Here is a 21,588-nt window from a genome sequence, read left to right on the forward strand (position 1 = left end):
AATCTTAACGCTATGTCATACATTCTAGATGATTCTGTGCTTCCAACTTTGTTGCAACAGTTTGGAGAAGGTCCTTTCCTGTTTCAGCATGACAATGCCCCTGTGGACAAAGCAAGGACCATACAGAAATTATGTGTCGAAATCGGTGTGGAAGAACTTGATCGCCCTACACAGAGCCCTGACCTCAACCCCAACGAACACCTTTGGGATCAATTGGAACTCTGACTATGACCTCACTAATGCTCTTGTGGCTGAATGGAAGCAAGTCCCTGCAGCAATTTATATATATATATATATATATTTTTCACCTTTATTTAACCAGGTAGGACAGTTGAGAACATGTTCTCATTTACAACTACGACCTGGCCAAGATAAAGCAAAGCAGTGCGACAAAAACAACAACACAGAGTTACACATGGGATAAACAAACGTAGAGTCAATAACACAACGTTCCAACATCTAGTGGAAAGCCTTCCCAGAAGAGTGTAGGCTGTTATAGCAGCAAAGGGGGAACCAACTCCATGTTTTTGCCCATGATTTTGGAATGAGATGTTAGAAGAGCAGGTTTCCACATGCTTTTGATCATGTAGTGTATGTAGTGTCATGGGACATGGACCACGGAGACTGTCATGTTTTTGAGTCAGTAATATTTCAGTCACATAGTTCATTAGACTGTTATGTCCCTCATATGAAATAAATTAGGCTTTGATGGGATAGATGAAAAATCTCGCCAGAGCTCAAGCAGACACTAGTACTTGTATAGGACGTGTGCCAAGAGCTCTTTAACCTCTTAACATGTCCATTATCTGATTCTAAACAGAAGAGGTTTGTCTGCCACCATTTTACACCACAAGATGGCACCATGTCCTTTACTTCCTTATTCCAGTTTTGTTTTCATTTTACATTTTAAACCCTTTTATACCGTTGGATGTAAGACAATAAACCATTTAGTCATCGACAGATGCGTAGGTTCCAGCCTAGCATAAACTGAGAATATGACCTTTGTTGAAGAGAGAAGTGTTCTGTCATTGATTGGGCAAGGATAATAAACCTAGTCAATCTATATACAGTTTACCAGACTCATGATGACAGCATCACAGTGTCAAATTCCTGGAAGGAAGTTTTTTGACCATCAATCAACTGGATCATATCTAGATTTTGCTCTTCCCTGTCTGGACTGACTCACCCCTAGTTAATGTTGTACATAAAATATATTGTCATGGAGACTTGGCAACAGAGGTGGTTATGTGACCAATGGAAGTTTACATGGCTGACTAGACAAACATTTTAAAAAACTAGAGTCGATGTCACCGCCCCTGCGGAAATTTAATTAGCATGATACAAAACTCACCATAACAATCTGTCTGTTTAAACTAGCGATATCTGTCTCAATCCACCGCATCCTCCGATGTCGCACTTCCGCATCTGAGATGAAAGGTGACAGAGCTAGACTGTTGTTTGTCAGACCATGAGACTTCCCGAAAATCGTTCTTATCACAAGAAATCGTCTGTAGCGCCTGGACAGTTAGGACCCCTCTATGGAATGATGAGACTCCCCACAAGTGTCTTGGGACTGGCTGTACCGACTACAGACAAATCTGTCAACTCCTGACAGTAGCGCTCGAACAGTTTGGGCTACCCACTAATATGACCCCTCTGTGGAAAGGTGAGACTCTCATAAACACTTACATGTCGGTTATTTTGTTCTAGGACGGACACATGCCTCACAGATCAGCTTTAATTTTGCAGATTGTGGCTTCTATCAATGTAATTGTCTCCATTTCCAGTCCCAGATATACATTTTTAAATTTAAATATATATAAATTTAAATATATATATATATATATATATGTTTTTAATATATTTTCTTTCTTTATTATTTTCCTGTAACCCTACCACACCTCCCCTAATTGGAGTGAACAATGGACAGCAATACTTACATGTACATTTTACGGACACAGTGTATTTTACATTAGTTATCTTTTGCTTGTTTTTAGTCCCAGCCCTCAGCAGGAGATTGTTTGTTTAGTTTTTTATTTATTTGATTTATTTCACCTTTATTTAACCAGCTAGGCTAGTTGAGAACAAGTTCTCATTTGCAACTGCGACCTGGTCAAGATAAAGGGAAGCAGTTCGACACATACAACAACACAGAGTTACACATGGAATAAACAAACATACAGTCAATAATACAGTAGAAAAAGTCTATATACAGCATGTGCAAATGAGGTAGGATAAGGGAGGTAAGGCAATAAATAGGCCATGGTGGCGAAGTAATTACAATATAGCAATTAAACACTGGAATGGTAGATGTGCAGAAGATGAATGTGCAAGTAGAGATACCGGGGTGCAAAGGAGCAAGATAAACAAATAAATACAGTATGGGGATGAGGTACTTGGATGGGCTATTTACAGATGGGCTATGTACAGGTGCAGTGATCTGTGAGCTGCTCTGACAGCTGGTGCTTAAAGTGAGTGAGGGAGATATGAGTTTCCAGTACCAAAAATAAGTGATTAAATACATGTAAAAATATATATAAATAACAAATGTTTTCTGATCTTTCTTATGTCTCTCAGATATAGGACAGACACTTCAGAACAAACTTCTTATAGATTATTTTGGGGGACTATCTTTCCCCTCTTTCTCCTGGACCCAGTGGGATTCGTCTCTCCCTTCCCCAGGAATATGATGGGACGGCTGCGAACTGCCTGGGGTTCCTGTTGCAGCTGGAATTATACCTGGCAACCGTCCACCCGGCACCTTCAGGCCGTGAGAGGGTGTTCGCCCTCGTCTCGTGCCTTAACGGGAAAGCCCTGGAGTGGGCCAACGCCGTGTTGAGAGAGGGAGATGTGGCGTTGGACCATCTGGGCAGTCTTTGTCCACCCGGGGACGGTAGGTGAACGCCTCTTCCATCTGAGGTAGGGGACGAGGAGCGCCCAGGAGTTCGCCCTGTAGTTTTGGACCCTGGCTGCCGGCGCGGGATGGAACAACAGGGCCCTGATCGACCATTATCGCTGCAGTCTGCGCGAGGACGTCCGTCGGGAGTTGGCCTGCAGAGACACCACCCTCACGTTCGACCAGCTGGTGGACCTGTCCATCCGGCTGGATAACCTGCTGGCTACCTGCGGACGTTCAGATCGGGGTCTGTTGGTTCCATCCCACCGCACCCCCTCTCCGATACCCATGGAGCTGGGAGGATCGGTGCACAGGGAGACCGGAGGGGATTCCAGCTCGTGCACCATCTGTGGCCGCAGAGGTCACACTGCTGGTCGGTACAGGGTTGGTTCCTCTGGGTATTGAGGCAGCAGGCAGGGCGCTCATGCGTCACCCCAGGTGATCCGGCACCTTTCTCACCCAGAGCCCTCTGTTGCACATATGTTTGTGTATGTCACTTTTCCTGAGTTTTCCGCGCATTCCCAGCATAAGGCACTAGTAGAGTCAGGCGCAGCTGGGAACTTTATAGATAGATCGTTCACCCATAGTTTAGGGATCCCCATTGTTCCCGTGGTTGTGCCCTTCCCCATTCACGCCTTAGATAGTCGACCATTAGGGTCAGGGTTGATTAGGGAGGCCACCGCTCCTCTGGGTATGGTGACGCAGGGGGGTTAAAAGGAGAGAATTAGTCTCTTCCTTATTGACTCTCCTGCATTTTCCGTGGTGCTAGGCCTACCCTGGTTAGCTTGTCATGACCCCACTGTTTCTTGGCCACAGAGGGCTCTCATGGGGTGGTCGCAGGAGTGCTCGGGAAGGTGTTTAGGGGTTTCCATTGGTGGTACTACGGTGGAAAGTCCAGACCAGGTCTCCACCGTGCGCATTCCCCCTGAATAAGCCGATTTGACTCTCGCCTTCTCCAACAAGAAGGCGACTCAGTTACCACACCATCGACGGGGCGATTGTGTGATAAATCTCCTGGTAGACGCTATACTTCCCAGGAGTCACATGTATCCCCTCTCACAGGTGGAGACGGAGGCTATGGAAACATATGTCTCCGAATCCCTGTTTCAGGGGTACATTCGGTCCTCCACTTCACCCGCCTCCTCAAGTTTCTTTTTGTGAAGAAGAAGGATAGGGTCTGCGCCCGTGTATTGACTATCGGGGTCTGAACCAGATCACGGTGAGGTATAGTTACTCGCTACCGCTCATAGCCATAGCGATTGAGTCAATTCACGGGGTGCGCTTCTTCACCAAACTAGATCGCAGGTGCGATACAACCTGGTGCGTATCCGGGAGGGAGACGAGTGGAAGACTGCTTTCAGTACCACCTCAGGGCACTATGAGTACCTCGTCATGACGTACGGGTTGATGAATGCGCCATCAGTCTTCCAAGCCTTTGTAGACGAGATTTTCAGGGACCTGCATGGACAGGGTGTAATGGTGTATATTGATGACATTCGGATATACTCTGCTACACGCGCCGAGCATGTGTCCCTGGTGTGCAGGGTGCTTGGTCACCTGTTGGAGCATGACCTATACGTCAAGGCTGAGAAATGCCTGTTCTTCCAGCAGTCCGTCTCCTTCCTTGGGTATCGCATTCCCACCTCAGGGGTGGAGATGGAGAGTGACCCCATTTCAGCCGTGCGTAATTGGCCGACTCCCACCACAGTAAAGGAGGTGCAGCAGTTCTTAGGGATTGCCAACTACGACCAGAGGTTTATCCGGGGTTTTGGTCAGGTGGTGGCTCCCATTACCTCACTGCTGAAGGGGGGCCCGGTACGTTTGCGGTGGTCGGCTGTGGTCGGCTGAGGCTTTTAGTCACCTGAGGGCTCTGTTTACCTCGGCTCCCGTGCTGGCCCATCCGGATCCCTATTTGGCGTTCATAGTGGAGGTGGACACGTCCGAGGCTGAGAAAGGAGCTGTGCTCTCTCAACGCTCGGGTACGCCATAGAAGCTCCGCCCCTGTGCCTTCTTCTCAAAGAAGCTCAGCTCGGCAGAGTGAAACTAAGACGTGGGGGACCGGGAGCTGTTTGCTGTCGTCAAGGCCTTGAAGGCATGGAGACATTGGCTTGAGGGGGCTAAAAACCCTTTTCTCATCTGGACTGACCACTGCAATCTGGAGTACATGCAGGCAACGAGGAGACTGAACCCTCACCAGGCAAGGTGGGCCATGTTTTTCACCCATTTTGTGTTCACTCTTTCCTATAGACCAGGCTCCCAGAACGTGAATGCAGACGCATTGTCCTGGCTGTATGACACAGAGGAGCGGCCCATGGATCCCACTACCATACTCCACGCCTCCTGCCTGGTGGCGCCGGTAGTGTGGGAGCTGGACGCAGACATTGAGCAGGCGTTGCGTGCAGAGCCCGCTCCTGTCCAGTGTCCCGCTGGGCATCTGTACGTCCTGTCTGCTGTTCGTGACCGGTTGATCTATTAGGCCCACACGTCACCCTCCTCTAGTCATCCTGGGATCGGTCAGACAGTGCGCTGTTTGAGCGGGAGGTACTGGTTGCCTACCTTGGCTAAGGACGTGAGGGTTTATGTTTCCTCGGTGTGTGCCCAGTGTAATGCTCCTAGACACCTGCCCAGAGGGAAGCTACACCCCTTACCCGTTCCACAACGGCCTTGATCGCACCTGTCGGTGGATTTTCTTACCGATCTTCCCCCCTCGCAGGGTAACACCGCCATCCTGGTCGTTGTGGATCGTTTCTCTAAATCCTGTAGTCTCCGCCCTCTGCCCGGTCTCCCTACGGCCCTACAGACTGCGGAGGCCTTGTTTACGCACTACGGGGTGCCTGGGGATATAGTGTCTGATCGAAGTCCCCAGTTCACGTCTAGGGTCTGGAATGCGTTCATGGAACGTCTGGGGGTCTCGATCAGCCTTACTTCAGGGTTTCACCGAGAATGTAATGGGCAGGTGGAGAGAGTAAACCAGGATGTGGGCAGGTTTCTGCGGTTCTATTGCCAGGACGGGCTGGGGGAGTGGCCGGCGTTCGTGCCCTGGGCCGAGATGGCACAGAACTCGCTTCGCCGCTCCTTCACTAACCTCTCTCCCTTCCAGTGCATACTGGGGTACCAGCCGATTCTGGTGTCTTGGCATCAGAGTCAAGCCGAAGCTCCTACGGTGGACGACTGGTTCAGGCGCGTGGAGGAGACATGGGGAAGCTGCCCGTGTTCACCTTCAGCGGGCCGTACTGCGCCAAAAAGAGAACGCAGACCGTCACCACAGTGAGGCCCCGGTGTTCGCACCTGGCTCTCGACCTGAAACCTGCCCCTCCGCCTGCCCTGTCGGAAGCTAGGTCCGCGGTTTGTCGGGCCATTTAAAGTCCTGAGGAGAGTGATTGAGGTTTGTTATAGGTTACAGCTTCCCCCAGATTACCGTATTAACCCCTCGTTCCATATGTCTCTCCTCAGGCCGGTAGTGGCTGGTCCGCTCCAGGAGTCTGAGGTGCGGGAGGTTCCTCCGCCCCCTCTGGACATTGAGGGGACCCCGGCGTACTCTGTTCGCTCCATACTGGATTCGAGGCGTCGGGCGAGGGTGCCTTCAGTATCTCGTGGAGTGGGAGAGGTACGGTCCGGAGGAAAGGTGCTCGGTGCTGGTCAAGGACGTGTTGGACCCTTCAATGCTGCAGGAGTTCCACCGTCTTCGTCCAGATCGCCCTGCGCCTCGCCCTCCGGGTCGTCCCCGAGGCCAGTGTGGCGCGCTGTTGGAGCCACGTGTCAAGGGGGGGTACTGTCACGACTTCCGCCGAAGTCGGTCCCTCTCCTTGTTTGGGCCGGTCTTCTAGCCATCACCGATCCACCATTTGTTTTGTCTTGTCTTCCCACACACCTGGTTTCAATTCCATCATTACATGTTGTGTATTTAACCCTCTGTTCCCCCCATGTCCTTGTCCAGATTTGTTTATTGTAGTGCTTGTGCACGTTATGCTGGTGTGTAACGTGTTTTGTTTACCCATTGAGTTAGTGTTCTGTTTACGGTGGTTTTGTTAATTAAACTGCGCCGTTGTAAATCAGTTTTTGCTCTCCTGCGCCTGACTTCTCTGCCCCCAGTACGCACCCCCTACAGTTTCACAGTGTTATTCCAACCACATACTGTGGAAATATAAATAAAACACATGAAATGCACTGGGCCTTTAAGGCAAGACAACATTCATTTTCAGCTGTGAGACAGTGGTGTTTGGAGTCATTTAGTCAATAAAACAATATTCACTGTCTGAAAGAACAGGGACAGGTGATTTGACTCCCAGGGTTCCCCTGACATTTGACTCATTTGTGCCCTGTCCCTGGAACTGGTCATGTTGCTATGTGCTAATGTCATACTCCGTTATAGCCATGTCTCTCTGTGAGGCTAATTGACACACTGCTGAATGACTCACACCTTCACTCAATTAGGCGTTAACACTCTCTACTCCCTCAGAGGTTAATACCGAGCAATGGCAGGGAGAGTGAGGTGGATATTGTAACATTTACCGACAGGTCTAAAACACAGGAAGGATTGGGAGCAAATAACTACTATATAATTAAGGAAACAATTTGTGTGATGTTAACTTTTACTAAGCTGAGTGTGCGTAGGAGATCAGTATCAAATCACATCAAATACTTGTGTAAAATTAAACTGAAATGGATGAATCATGGGAGATTCCATTGAAGTGCAGTGCCTGAGGCAAATCTTCTTCCTCAGCCATCCCCGTAGTCCCATGAAGGCCAATGGCAAATCAGAGACTAGATGCAGCCCAACACTAGTGTGTTGGATTGCTGCACTGTGGGAGAGGTGCATCACTGTCCTTTGAGTCCTTCACTGAAATGGGTTAGGTCATCACTTTGTGTCTTATTGTTGTGCATCCATCTCTCCCCCAGCTGTTGTTTGCTCGCTGTTTGACAGGTCTGACCGAGGGAGGGCTTACTTAATCCTTACTAGAGAGCACAATACCCACACAACACAAACAGATCCTTTCAAGGACACAAATACACACACTCTCTCTCACTCAATGTAACACACACACACATACACACGTAGGGCCGGCTCCAGGAATAAGCGACATAAGCGGTCGCTTAGGGCCCCCGGCCGCTGGGAACTCAGTCGTGGTCTCAGTTTACTGTTGAGAGTTAAAATAGTAGAATATGCAAGGTGCAAGTTCAACATTTTGCTGTGCATCAGCAGGTTTTCTCTTGTTTTGTCAGTCACTGACAGTCACTCATTTAGCCATGTCAGCTCGCAATTTTTGTTATTTTTCTAGACTAGCTAGAAGTTAGTCTAGCTAGTTATCTAAAGTTTAATCATGGCCGAATACCGACCGGATACGTGTCCATGGGCCCGGACCAAAAGGGGGCCCCCATTGATTTTGTTAGACACTCTCACTCATATCATTAACATGGCATAATGCATGGCAAAATGTGTGGAATTGCAGGAAATTAGCTTTAAAGCTGCAAAAATGTCCCTCTGCCCGATGGCAAAATGACTAGAACGCAAAAAACAACGGGTTTAATTGGTGTTCTGTATTCTGATATTTACGAAGGAGCAAGTGAAGAGTTTATTTCCAAAACATTATATCCACCAATGTTTCATCAGAAATGATTGCTTATCGGTACCTTCATGTGTGTGTAAGATATTAATGTTCTCAGATTTATTTATTCATAGATTTTAGATGTGTATGAAAATTAGATTTTTTTGCAAAACTCTATACTTAGAACAGCCTTAATTCATCGGGTCATGCACAAGGTGTTAAAAGCATTCCACAGGGATGCTGGCCCATGTTGACGCCAATGCTTCCTACAGTTGCGTCAAGTTGGCTGGATGTCCTTTGAGTGGTGGCCGTTGTTGATAGATACAGGAAACTGTTGAGCGTGGAAAAACCCAGCAGCATTGCAGTTCATGACAAACCGGTGTACACCTGACACCTACTACCATACCCCGTTCAAAGGCACTTAAGCCATTCACCCTCTGAATGGCACACATACACAATCCATGTCTCAACTGTCTCAAGGTCTTTAACCTGTCTCCTTCCCTTCATCTGCACTAATTGAAATGGATTTAACAAGTAAAATTAATAGGGGAATCATAGCTTTCACCTGGATTCACCTGGTCATTCTATGTCATGGAAAGAGCAGGTGTTCACAATGTTTTGTACACTCGGTGCATATTCATTGTTTAGCTGAAATGGAATGTTCGTTATCCTATATATTTGACTGTGATATGGGGTTGTCTCACCTAGAAATCTTAGGATGAATGCACTTACTGTAAGTCGCTCTGGGATAAGAGCATCTGCTAAATGACTCAAATTTAAAACATATCCAGGTGTTAGAATGGCCAAGTCAAAGTCCAGACCTGAATCCAATCGAGAATCTGTGGAAAGAACTGAAAACTGCTGTTCACAAATGCTCTCCATCCAACCTCACTGAGCTTAGCTGTTTTGCAAGGAGGAATGGGAAAAAATGTCAGTCTCTCGATGTGCAAAACTGATAGAGACATACCCCAAGCGACTTACAGCTGTAATCGCAGCAAAAGGTGGCGCTACAAAGTATTAACTTAAGGGGGCTGAATAATTTTGAACGCCCAATTTTTTCAGTTTTTGATTTGTTAAAAAAGTTTGAAATATCCAATAAATGTCGTTCCACTTCATGATTGTGTCCCACTTGTTGTTTCTTCACAAAAAAATACAGTTTTATATCTTTATGTTTGAAGCCTGAAATGTGGCAAAAGGTCGCAAAGTTCAAGGGGGCCGAATACTTTTGCAAGGCACTGTACATATAGATCTCATATTACTGTAATGAATTGAGGTACCTAGCAGAACTATTTATCTGGAAGTGAAGCAGATAAACATATAGCATTTAGCAAAAAAAAACGTGATTATTTGTCTCTCCGATATTAAACCATCAAAATTTCAAACAAATACATGTCTGCCATTGAACAACCCCATGCCATGATTAGATAATGAAAAAACACACCAATATTTTTCATAATTTCTTTAAACAATAAAAGCTCATTTACCAACATTTATGAACATGGATATATAACGTTTTTGAATGAAACTCTTCGTGTGCTATCATCGAACAGAGGAGCAATGAGTTCTGTGACGTGAACACTGGCGTCAATGTAACACTCAATAGTCATGCAGTGATTGCCCTGAAAATAACAGCAACAGCAAAAACAGGAATCTAGTGATGAAGAGGCCGTTTGAGGGAGATGGTGGCCCTCTAGAGGACTCTTCAGACCCTGAGGCAGTCTCAGCGCTGCACATACAAAACAAGGTTCACCCTTGACGGGGAAAATGAGCATAGGCTATCAGTCGGCTGCACTCTCTCTCATTCCACCTCTCTCCTTTTTGCCATCTCTCTCTCTGCATCTCCCCCTCTATCACTCTCATGTGAGGTTTAAGCTTTATGTGTGAAATCTCTCTGGAGTTTCCTGTGGGAACAGTGGAAGCCATTAATAGAGTTGAACAGGAAAGGTTCCTGTTGATGACTAGCGGTGATTAGAATCAGTTGGACTAATTAATTAAATGCAGGGGGCTGATCAATGCCGAGGGTCAAGTCATCTCAGACAGTACACCCCTTTCTGTTTGTGCATTAATGTGTTTGCTTGAGTGTATGCTATTTTGTTTGTATGTCAGTCTGTGTGTGTGGCTGTGGGATGATTGTGGGGATGATTGCTGTCTCAAATGCTTTTGTCTGACGTGTGCTGTTTTACTAGTGTGGTGGTGATTGGGATAGCATCTGATTGTTGATTGGAAGTTTCCATGAGGCAAACACAAGAACACAAAATATTCCTCCACAATGAATGTCATTCAAATAAAAAACTGAGGAAAGATAGACACACACACAAAACACACACAAGGGTGTCCATCATGTCTCTGGGTTGGCTGTAGTTGGTCCCTCAGTCCAGATGAAAGTGCTGGCAAATCGATACAATGGCTTATTAACGGTATAAATCTACCCACCTGTCTGTGAGTCCTTTGCAATATGGTTGATATAACATACAATCACTGCTCAGGGGACCTATAACAAAGACAAACATACAGTAAAGACCCGTTCTAAATGTAATGATCAATATGTTGAGCTGAAGTGTAACTGCAAAAGCTCTTGTTTTTCTATTGGTTCCATCATAGAGCGAAGTGACTATAGGATTTCATAAGCATTCATAACCATGTTATATGCAACCATAACTACTAATTAACACAAACTGAACTGACCCAGAATAGAGACGTTATATGTTCGAGGGTGGGGGTCTGGGTCTCCCTCTTGAGTGTTCTACGCTATTTTCCATCCAAGGACCACCGGGCAGGTACAGCTAATCCACAGTCTCTCTGGAATATTGTTTCAGATTCATCCAGGAGAAACTCGATCCACTGACCCACACATTCAACTTTCATGCTTACACAGGGAAACCGGGTCCCAGCAGTCACAATAACTCTCTGTAGTCAATCTAATGAAAAATACTAATGTATCAGTAAATGTACACAACACTGATAAATTGATGTAGTGAGATTAGAGGAAACAAATTATATGATAATAAATGTTGACATTTCAACTCTGTGTCACTTCCACAGGATCACAGAGTAAAAAGGTTGTTAATACAGTTAGGCCTACATAATACATTTATTTGGTAGCCTACTTCATGGTTTTGACTGACTGAACATGAGCATCATCTGGTCATCCAAAGATCATTTCCTTTAATCAAGTGCACTGGGAAAAAAAGGGAGACCAATTTTATAAACTCAATTTTGATTTTATATTCAGTGGCATCCTGTTTTTGATTCATTTATTTTATTTAGTTTCCGATCTAAATGTGTCTAAAAACCATTGTCAAAATTGACTTACACAAGTTGTTATTGTCTGACAGGCAAGAGAGAGGACACCTGCGCTCTAAGACTCAGATGATGATCAAGGAGACCAGTGGGACGTTGATTGGTCACTTCTACGTGGGAGATGATGCTTCTCCCATCAAAGTTATAGCCTATATAATTCTCTCGGTTGAGAAAGTCATTAGTGTTCAGTTCTAGGACCTGATTTTGCGATATAACAAGACTTACTCCTGCAGCACCAAACCACACACAGAGAAGCTATACTCTCACCAAAGCGCATGAGAATCTGATAGCTCGAGATGAGCGCAACGTATCTGCGACAACTTTGCCTCCTTCATTTGGTCTGGTGCCTTGGATGTTGGAAAGTGACAGGTGAGAGAATATTATTTATATAATTTAAGTTAACTTCAATATTTCAATATAGTTTATTTTAAACTAATGATTTAATTGTAAGTCTTCTAAAAAATGTTTTTCAACATTCAATTAATTTCTCTTTTGGTTTAGCTATTTATTGATATTATTGATTATAGTTGACAATTACATGCATTTTGTTAATGTTGATGTTGATTAAAGATTAATAACATTATAAATATATGCTTTTTAAACTGACAATTTTCTATCTATTTTTAGAAGCTAATCCCAGCAAAGAGTGTGAACATGGAATTGTTTTGACAAAGGTATGGGAAAAAGGCTACATTTACGATTCTGATTATTTCCCGCTAATTGGTCTATTAAACCAATCAGATCAACTGAGAAAAAGATCTGATGTGATTGGTCAAAAAAACAATTAGTGAAAATAAAAATCAGAATTGGACATTGTGAAATTAGTTTTTAAAACAAATAGATTATTGTGAAATTAGTTTTCAAACAAATAATTATTAATTTATTACCATTACATTCCCTTATTTGATACCAGAGTCAACATTTTGAAGGTGTACTAGACACAAAACTATCAATATGTGCCTTGAATGCGAATCACTATGGCTGTGTTTAGACAGGCAGCCCAATTCTGATGTTTTTTTCACTAATTGGTATTTTCATCAATCAACTCTGAAAAAGATCTGATGTGAAAAGATCTGATTGTCAAAAGACCTATTAGTGGAAAAAATATCAGAAATTGGCCTCCCTGTCTATGAGCGGCCTTAAAGACGCTGCATTGGCCGTGAATCATTTACATTGATACGACCTCTGCAGATGTCAGGGCATTCATTACTTTTGCGCTTCACGAAGCAGCACAGAGCTGTTGAGTTGAGCTGTGAAGTAAGTTGTCAAGGAAGTGAGTTTGTGTTTATACACCACCTACCGTCAACCAATCATGTCAATGCGGAGCTATACAGAGCTATAAGGAGCACTCTGCATTGCTACAAAAATTGGGAGGCACATGGCATTGCAGTACAGAACTCAATTTGGCCTCAGCATGCCTACGGAGCCTCTGATCGCAATGCCAGATCAAGCATAAATTGGCTTTCGGTCTGTATCTTCAGTTGTCTTTACACAGGCAGTCGAATTCTGATATTTTGCCACTAATTGGTCTTTTGACCAATCAGATCAGATCTTTTGACAATATTTTGGCCAATAATTGAGCAAAATATCAGAATTGGGCTACCTGTGTAAACGCAGCCTCTCACTGTTTAAACATCATGGGTTGCTGTAGTTGCACACCTCTAGAAAAATCTGTTCTGCGTCTGAGTAGGTGGTCTGCAGGTAATTCCATTCAAAATTAAATGGTTTTCTTGTGGTGGCTGGGGCAGAGTAGATGTGTTGAGGGGGTAGAGAACACAGAAGTGAGTCACACTGTAACTTGAATTAGACTGGTGGGGGATGAGACATGAGGGGCATAAGAACATTTGACTTTAACCTGCTCTCATCAGCTGGATACACAGGTTACAGAGACATGATTATTACTTTGCAACCTGTATAGTATAGTACATAATGGATTCATGTCCAACAGATTTAAGGTTTTCTTGGGTTTAGTGATGTCTTATAGACTTATGTTTGATCGCCATTGGTTTGCCTGCTGCAGGGTCCTGGGATCCAGACTGATTTGGGAGATATGTGGAGAGATCAGAATGAGGTAAGGCTAAGTAACTACATGACTCAATCTTATCACAAATCATTTATAATATCAGTTCTGTCAGGATGCTTACTCTCTCCGTTTCGCTCTTCCCTCACAGCAGCAAGTTCAGAATGTATTCAAAAGAGTAAGTTCCTCAACAATATAAAAATGTTATTCCTACCCTATACATATATACTGTATCCTTCAAAAAGGCAATACACTCTTTGGAACAGTGTGTTTACTTCGTACATTCTCTTTTTGTCAGTTCCTGTTCCACTATTCAAAGGCAAACTCAGTAGGCTCTATACAGCATGCGGTAAGTAAAGGAAGACTCCTCACTATACAAATTGGCAACTTGCAGTGCTTTCGGAACGTATTCAGACCCCTTGACTTTTTCCACATTTTGTTACGTTAAAGCCTTCTTCTAACATGGATTCAGTCAAAAAAATCCTCTTCAACCTACACATAATACCCCATAATGACAAAGGGAAAACAGGTTTTTAGAAATGTTTGCAAATGTATTAAAAATAAAAAAAGATACCTTATTTGCGTAAGTATTCAGACCCTTTGCTTTTATACTTGAAATTGACCTCAGGTGCATCCTGATTCCATTGATCATCCTTGAGATGTTTCTATAACTTGATGGGAGCCCAACTGTGGTCAATTCAATTGATTGATTTGGAAAGGCACACACCTGTCTATATAAGATTCCACAGTTGACTGTCACGTCCTGACCATAGAGAGCCTTTATTTTCTATGGTGGAGTAAGTCAGGGCTTGACTGGGGGGTGTTCTAGTTTATTATTTCTATGTGGGGTTCTAGGTTTAATTTTATATGTTGGTGATTTGTATGATTCCCAATTAGAGGCAGCTGGTATTCCTTGTCTCTAATTGGGGATTATATTTAAGTAGTGTTGTTCCCACCTGTGTTTAGTGGGATATTGAATTTTGTATTTTGAGTAAGTGTATGTAGCACCTCTGTATTCACGGTTTGTTGTTCGTTTCTTGTTTTGTTTAAAGTTTCACGTTTAATAAATTATGTGGAACTCAACATCCGCTGTTCCTTGGTCCTTTTCGACAAACGATCGTGACATTGACAGTGAATGTCAGAGCAAAAACCAAGCCATGAGGTCGAAGGAATTGCCCGTAGAGCTCCGAGACAGGATTGTGTCGAGGCAGAGATCTGGGGAAGTGTACCAAAGCATTTCTCTGGCATTGAAGGACCCTTCTGAAAGCTTGGCAGTGACAAAAATGACATTTACTCCTGAGGTGCTGACCTGTTGCCCCCTCTACAACCACTGTGATTATTTGTTGACCCTGCTGGTCATCTATGAACGTTTGAACATCTTGAAGAACAATCTGGCCTTAAATGGCCATGTACTATTATAATCTCCACCCGGCACAGCCAGAAGAGGACTGGCCACCCCTCAGAGCCTGGTTCCTCTCTAGGTTTCTTCCTAGGGAGGTTTTCCTAGCCACTGTGCTTCTACATCTGCATTGCTTGCTGTTTGGGGTTTTAGGCTGGGTTTCTGTATAGCACTTTGTGACATCTGCTGATGTAAAAAGGGCTTTATAAATACATTTGATTGATTTAAGAACACAGTGGCCTCCATCATTCTCAAATGGAAGAACTTTGGAACCACTAAGACTTTTCCTAGAGCTGGCCGCATAGCCAAACTTGGTCAGGGAGGTGACCAAGAACCCGATGGTCACTCTGACGGAGCTCCAGAGTTGCTCTGTGGAGATGGGAGAACCTTCCAGAAGAACAACTATCTCTGCAGCACTCCACCAATCAGACCTTCATGCTAGTTGCCAGACGGAAGCCACTCCTCAGTAAAAGGCACATGACAGCCCACTTGGAGTTAAAGGACTCTGACCGTGAGAAACAAGATTCTCTGGTCTGATGAAACCAAGATTGAATTATTTGGCCTGAATGCCAAGCGTCTTCTCTGGGGTTAACCTGGCACCATCCCTCCATGAAGCATGGAGGTGGGAGCATCAGGCTGTGGGGATGTTTTTCAGTGGCAGAGACTGGGAGACTAGTCAGGATCTAGGGAAAGAGGAACAGAGCAAAGTACATAGAGATCCTTGATGAAAACCTGCTCCAGAGCGCTCAGGACCTCAGACTGGGGCGAAGGTTCACCTTCCAACAGGACAACCCTAAGCACATGTGACCAATGTGAAATGGCTAGCTAGTTTGCGGTGGTGCGCGCTAATAACGTTTCGATCGGTGACGTCACTCGCTCCGAGACCTTGAAATAGTGGTTCCCCTTGCTCTGCAAGGGCCGCGGCTTTTGTGGCGCGATGGGTAACGATGCTTCGTGAGTTACTGTGGTTGATGTGTGCAGAGGGTACCTGGTTCAAGCCCAGGTTGGGGCGAGGAGAGGGACGGAAGCTATACTGTTACACACACAGCCAAAACAACATAGGAGTGGCTTTGGGATTTCTCGGAATATCCTTGAGTGGCCCAGCCAGAGCCCGGACTTGATCCCAATCGAACATCTCTGGAGAGTCTCTGGAGAGACCTGAAAATGGCCATGCAGCGATGCTCCTCATCCAACCTGATAGAGCTTGAGGATCTACAGAGAATGGGAGAAACTCACCCAATACAGGTGTGCCAAGCGTGCTGTAATTGCTGCCAAAGGTACATCAACAAAGTACTAAATACTTATGTAAATGTAATATTTCCATTTTTTATATTTGCAAACATTTCTAAAAACCTGTTTTTGCTTTGTCATTATGGGGTATTGTGTGTAGATTGATGAGGGGGAGGAACATATTTTAGAATAAGGCTAACGTAAATGTGTAAAAAGTGAAGGGGTCTGAATATTTTCCAAATGCACTGCATCTTTAGATTATAATATTGCAACATTATGCAATTGATTGATATGTGATTGGTCTAACAGGCCTTTCCCTCTCTAGTCCCATTCAGTGCACCCATTGATGCGCCTGTCACCAAAACTGTCCCAGAGGAGAAAGAAGCAGCTCCTGCTTTTGGTAAGAATCCTGTACCTTTTCAACTTGAATGGTTAGCAGAATAATATTATTGAAGCTCAAGTTTAGGAAACTGAAAAAGTTCCTTTGAGACGGTGTTATTCCCTATCAGCGATGCAGAGGACCACAGCCTGCCCATTGGGCACAGTCATCAGTTCAACATCTAGTTATTCATTTAGTTTGTAGAGTTATCAAAAAACATGATTTCAATGTGAACAACAAAACATTTCACCATGTCATTGGATTTAGGTTAACAGTTTGGTGAAAGAGAACTCCATTACGTTTTGCAAATCCAATTAGTTTTCAAATGTACCAAAACTATAACTGAGGCTTTCACTCTTCCCTATTACACAGAAGCTCCGGGATCTCCCTGAAGGTGTGATGTAAAATTCCGACTGTGGAATAACTTGAAGGCAGACACCAGCAAGCTGCATACCCCTGAACACAAAATGGTGGACAGACAAAGCAGCATTCTCAGCTCTCGCTGGACTTGATATTTTTGAGAAATAAATTAAGATAAATGTGACTGCATTGCAGAATGTAAAGTGTCTTCCTGATTACCATAAATATGTTGTGATTTAAAATTAGGTGGCAATTACACATACAAGCATTATTAAGTACATCACTAGCAGAACAGTGAACATACACAAGAGTCAAATATAGCCAAAGCAGGCCTTCATGTGATGGTTACACAGATCACAGCGAACATTTTATTTTAAAAAGCTGTCAACTGTGATTATGGCATGGGTGAATGACTACTTAAATTTCATTTTACAATTAGATGTATACATTTAGATTGTCATATTATAAAACGTATATGCAAAAAAGGACAATATTCAACCAAAGGTTCGGTAGAAACCCTATGGAAGAGTCTGATTTAGGAAAATGATCACAAGAGATCCTTTAACCGGGAAGGCATAGAACCGACGGAGCCTCTCTGCGGTAAGCATAGGAAGAGGTGTGCATTTTAATACATCACCACAGGAGAAAGCCATCCCCATTCAGAGACCGTGGAGCATTAGATTCATGTTATTTGGAGGTTAGGGGGCTAGTTCTCTTCTGAGTCACTGTCTTTCCGTGTGGGGAGAGTGGATCGAATCGACGACATTAGCTTGTCTTCAATCTGCTTCTTGGGGTTTTCTTCCAGGTCTGTCTTGACAGCGCCAGATTCCGATAACCTCCACTCCAGCTCTGAGGATGATAGGATAGTTTAATATCTAAAAGATTGTCACTAATAAAACTGAGGGTGTTATGCTAGATTTCATATCATGCAACTAAAACCATCCTAACTTAGTATAACTAAAAAGTCCTTCTTGAGAGAGTATAGCTTACCTTCAACTCTAAGGTTCATGCCGCCGAAGACCAGAGGCCCGATGTACTGTGCCTTCATCTCTCCCTCGTGGTAGACAAAGACTGTGGGCAGGTTGCGGTCGGGGTAGTTGGGGATGCAGGTGGTGGAGATGGACTTGAGGAACTTGGTCTGGGGGAACTTCCTGGCCAGCTCTGATAGATGCTGGTTTATCAGGGTACACAGAGGTACTCTGGGAGGACGGAAGATTAGAACAGGACATAGAGAGAACAGATGTCACAATGAGTAAGTTAGTTAAATCAGATCATTTTGGTAGCTAGGTCTATTCAGAGCAAATTAAAATGGATCACTGTAAATCAGGCTTAGGCTAAATGAAAACCTTGAATCATGACTTTCAAATAAGGTCTCGGTCATCAATATTTTCACAATTTTCTAGTTTATCAGATCTTGTCAAAAATCAAACATCACTTTTTGAGAGCATGAATTGGTGTGCTCAACTGCAATCCTTTGAGGGTAGAGAATGGCAGAAGACTCACCCCTGTTTGTAGAGATGGAGCACAACCCAGATTCCCTCTCCAGCTTTGTTCACCTCCTTGATGTAGTCCTGCCCAGATATCTCCACTACTTCACCGAAGCAATTCTTTATCTGGGTGGCTTTCCATTCTGCAAGCCTCTTCTGTCTGGTAAGAGAGAAATGCAGAGGGTGTAAAGAACGGTAGGCTAATCAGAAAGATCCGTTTTAGGGTGCTGAAAAACATCTGCCCAATGGGGCAAACAATCACAGAACAGGGTCAACTTGCCCGATTGCTCAGCTCACATGCCCCAGGCAATAGGGCAGCCGTTCATTCTTATCAACCCCTGTTGTATGTACCATCTAAGTGATGCTTTAAAGAGATCACTGACCTGTACATCTCGATGGCGGCCTCGTCCTCTTCACTGAAGTCATCCTCGTTCTCATCCAGCTCGTCCAGAGTCATGCTCTCATAGGTTTTCACTGGTCACAAAACACGATATGCGTCACAAGTTTTTTTAAAGTACAATTTAAGCTATTAAAACAACTAACATATGTTGCTCTTAAATGTTGGCCAAGAATCAGCCTTCCTAAACCATGTCCTGTTAGTTAAGAATAACATCAAAATTTGTTTACCCTAGATCAGTTCAGTAGAAACTTAGTCCCATAGAAGTAGCCAACTAGAACTCGCCATCTCTTACCAACAGATGACTGCTCAAGAACTATCTGCTTCTCTAGAGCTTCCTCCTCAACCTCATCCTGAGTTCTCTCCTTGGGAGGAAGGACCCCCTTCTTTCTCAGGATGTCATTCCACTCTGTATCTGCATTAGGGTCCTGAGAAATAAGAGATCATGTTGGAATTTTATTGTAACTTGGCTGTTTGTCATTCTGTACCACCACAGAGTTAAAAACACAGTATTACTGCGAGAGAACATTGCCTAATGTTTAGCCATCTAGTTAGCCAACATTTACCTCTCCAACTGTAAGCATTCTGCCTTCTCCCTACAGTTTAGTCATTAGTTTTGCTCCGGACTGGCTCATGTGAACTACAATCAGGACACTATGTTTTAACTATTAAAAACGTAAATCATCAGTGGCGATATAGCTTTCGAACCATGGCCCTTATCTTTAATTAGCGAGAAAAAAAAATAATTCTGATAAACTGCTACAGTAAAAGTGTATAATTTTTTTCACAGATCCATACTGCCAGAGATGCCTCCATCAGACGAAACTACATTTCCCGAGTTAGCTTACATACAGGTAGGTGTTCGACCACGCTAGATCACTAATTATCACAGATGGTCCGTGATTGTAAACAAGCGCTACAACATGGATATATCGCCACGTGGGAACAGTAACAGTGTATGTATTCATGTAACATTTTGGTTTTTATAAAATGAATTATCGCTGATATGATATGCATCCAAAACCGTACCGCAAGAGACGCGTTTTAATGTTCAGTTTGAGCGTTGGGACTCTTAACAAAACGCCCCTGTACAGAAGACACCTTCCTCCAACAATGACTTATGTAACGTTATAGTGGAACTGTCATGATCAATGGTTAAATAACGTTATGTGCCAATCGAGGTGGCTTGCGAACAGATAATCCTATTAATCGAAACATCGGATATGTCCTTCATAACTACGATCAGAGTTGTAGCTAGAAAAAGTTATCGAAGATTACCAACCTGCATTTTTTTTTAATCGTTCAAAACAGACGCTGAAAAGACCACTGCTCTTCCCAGACACTGAAATAGAAGGACCTCACCCATATTTATTCCGGAGTAAAACAAGATCTTTAATGTGACAAAACTTAAATACTCGTCAGATATCTCAAATATAGAAACGTTACAAAATAATTTATTTCTGAGGACAAATCTATTTTATCACCTGTTTTATATGTATTATTATCATAAACCTGGCTAGGGCAAGACATTCAAGGGACAATAATAAAGGTTGCACCAATATCCGGTTTAGGTCCTGTATGTCTATATTAGGAGTGGGAAAGCTGTACTACATTCCATGTGTGGCATCTGATTGAGACAACAGCTGCACCTGAAAATCACACTGCTGTGCTGTCAGTGTCTGGGTTGACCATAGATTTATGGGGGTTGCATAGAGGTCCAAACATGTCTGAAAATTGTTGGCTTGTTTTTTGGTGTGTAAATGTGCTTCAATATGATATCCTTATACTGTATTTGTTTATTTACATTTACATTTAAGTCATTTAGCAGACACTCTTATCCAGAGCGACTTACAAATTGGTGCATTCACCTTATGACATCCAGTAGTTTATTTTCAATGTAGTTATGATGACTATAGCAAGTATAGACAACTCATTTATGAATCATATACTTAGGTACATTTTCTACTGTGCAAATATATTTTCAAATCCTTTATTATGGATATGGTTATAAATCTTTATGTCAGTCTTGATCTTGTGAAACTCAATAAGATTGTTGCTCTAAAATATGATAATTTCCTTAATTTCAGTGTTACTCTACACCTGTTGTTTACGAAGCATGTGACAAATAACATTTGATTTGAATAAATTATTTTATGATAGGGGCCTTTGACAACTCTGACCTCGTGTGTTTATTCTAATCAAATCAATCATATTTTAAAACAGACATCATAATGAAATCCTGTATTTGTTATTTGTTGATTACATGTCAAGCATGCATGTTGCAACCTCTATTTTACCACAGAAGTAGGCTATGGGGATGGGTATATATGTCCATATAGAACATTATGTAAATTGTTATATTGTCTAGACTCTATAGGTACTTTATCATTGAAAAGCAAAGTGAGCATGTCACCAACATGGTATTTATGTCATTAAATTAATATGTGGTATGATCAAAGACTATGACAAATATTCTGTCATTGTAAGCATAATGCAGCATTGATATAATAGGTACTGTACCTCATCTACTGACGTATTTTTTGCACACATCAGACAGCATATGGCACATGACTA

At 43.4% G+C, this 21,588-nt stretch overlaps 2 protein-coding genes across 4 annotated transcripts; one reads left to right on the plus strand and one right to left on the minus strand.

Moving 5' to 3' along the window:
- Positions 1-11,786: 11,786 nt before the first annotated feature.
- Positions 11,787-17,324, plus strand: LOC124042947 (neuromedin-U-like). 3 transcript variants are annotated; one of them, XM_046361098.1, is made up of 7 exons: positions 11,787-12,111; positions 12,370-12,416; positions 13,763-13,813; positions 13,917-13,940; positions 14,061-14,111; positions 16,717-16,791; positions 17,143-17,324. In XM_046361098.1, the coding sequence occupies exons 1-7, from the start codon at positions 12,039-12,041 to the stop codon at positions 17,173-17,175; spliced, it is 354 nt and encodes a 117-aa protein (XP_046217054.1). In that variant the 5' UTR covers positions 11,787-12,038; the 3' UTR covers positions 17,176-17,324. The 3 variants fall into 3 exon arrangements, with proteins under 3 accessions (XP_046217054.1, XP_046217053.1, XP_046217052.1); XM_046361097.1 differs by having other exon boundaries at positions 11,788-12,111; positions 13,914-13,940; positions 17,146-17,324; XM_046361096.1 differs by having other exon boundaries at positions 11,793-12,111; positions 13,914-13,940.
- Positions 17,325-17,469: 145 nt separating this feature from the next.
- LOC124042946 (phosducin-like protein 3) lies at positions 17,470-20,454 on the minus strand. The gene is made up of 6 exons (XM_046361095.1): positions 20,297-20,454; positions 19,310-19,442; positions 19,001-19,091; positions 18,634-18,777; positions 18,121-18,329; positions 17,470-17,979 (listed from the first exon to the last, which is right to left on the minus strand). Exons 1-6 carry the CDS (start codon positions 20,300-20,302, stop codon positions 17,837-17,839), a joined length of 726 nt encoding a protein of 241 aa, XP_046217051.1. The 5' UTR covers positions 20,303-20,454; the 3' UTR covers positions 17,470-17,836.
- Positions 20,455-21,588: the final 1,134 nt, after the last annotated feature.

The sequence above is a fragment of the Oncorhynchus gorbuscha genome, linkage group LG09 (assembly GCF_021184085.1).
Source record: "Oncorhynchus gorbuscha isolate QuinsamMale2020 ecotype Even-year linkage group LG09, OgorEven_v1.0, whole genome shotgun sequence".
Classification (NCBI taxonomy): Eukaryota; Metazoa; Chordata; class Actinopteri; order Salmoniformes; family Salmonidae; genus Oncorhynchus; species Oncorhynchus gorbuscha.

What these genes read in the sequence shown, in the direction of transcription:
- LOC124042946 (XM_046361095.1), bottom strand. An exon ending in TCTTGAGCAGTCATCTGTTG is followed by an intron (nt 19,092 to 19,309) that starts GTAAGAGATGGC and finishes TTTTGTGACCAG; the next exon opens with TGAAAACCTATGAGAGCATG. An exon ending in GCCGCCATCGAGATGTACAG is followed by an intron (nt 18,778 to 19,000) that starts GTCAGTGATCTC and finishes CTCTCTTACCAG; the next exon opens with ACAGAAGAGGCTTGCAGAAT.
- LOC124042947 (XM_046361096.1), top strand. Translation starts at nt 12,039, where the DNA reads ATGAGCGCAACGTATCTGCGACAACTTTGCCTCCTTCATTTGGTCTGG. An exon ending in TGGATGTTGGAAAGTGACAG is followed by an intron (nt 12,112 to 12,369) that starts GTGAGAGAATAT and finishes ATCTATTTTTAG; the next exon opens with AAGCTAATCCCAGCAAAGAG. An exon ending in TGTGGAGAGATCAGAATGAG is followed by an intron (nt 13,814 to 13,913) that starts GTAAGGCTAAGT and finishes CTTCCCTCACAG; the next exon opens with CAGCAAGTTCAGAATGTATT.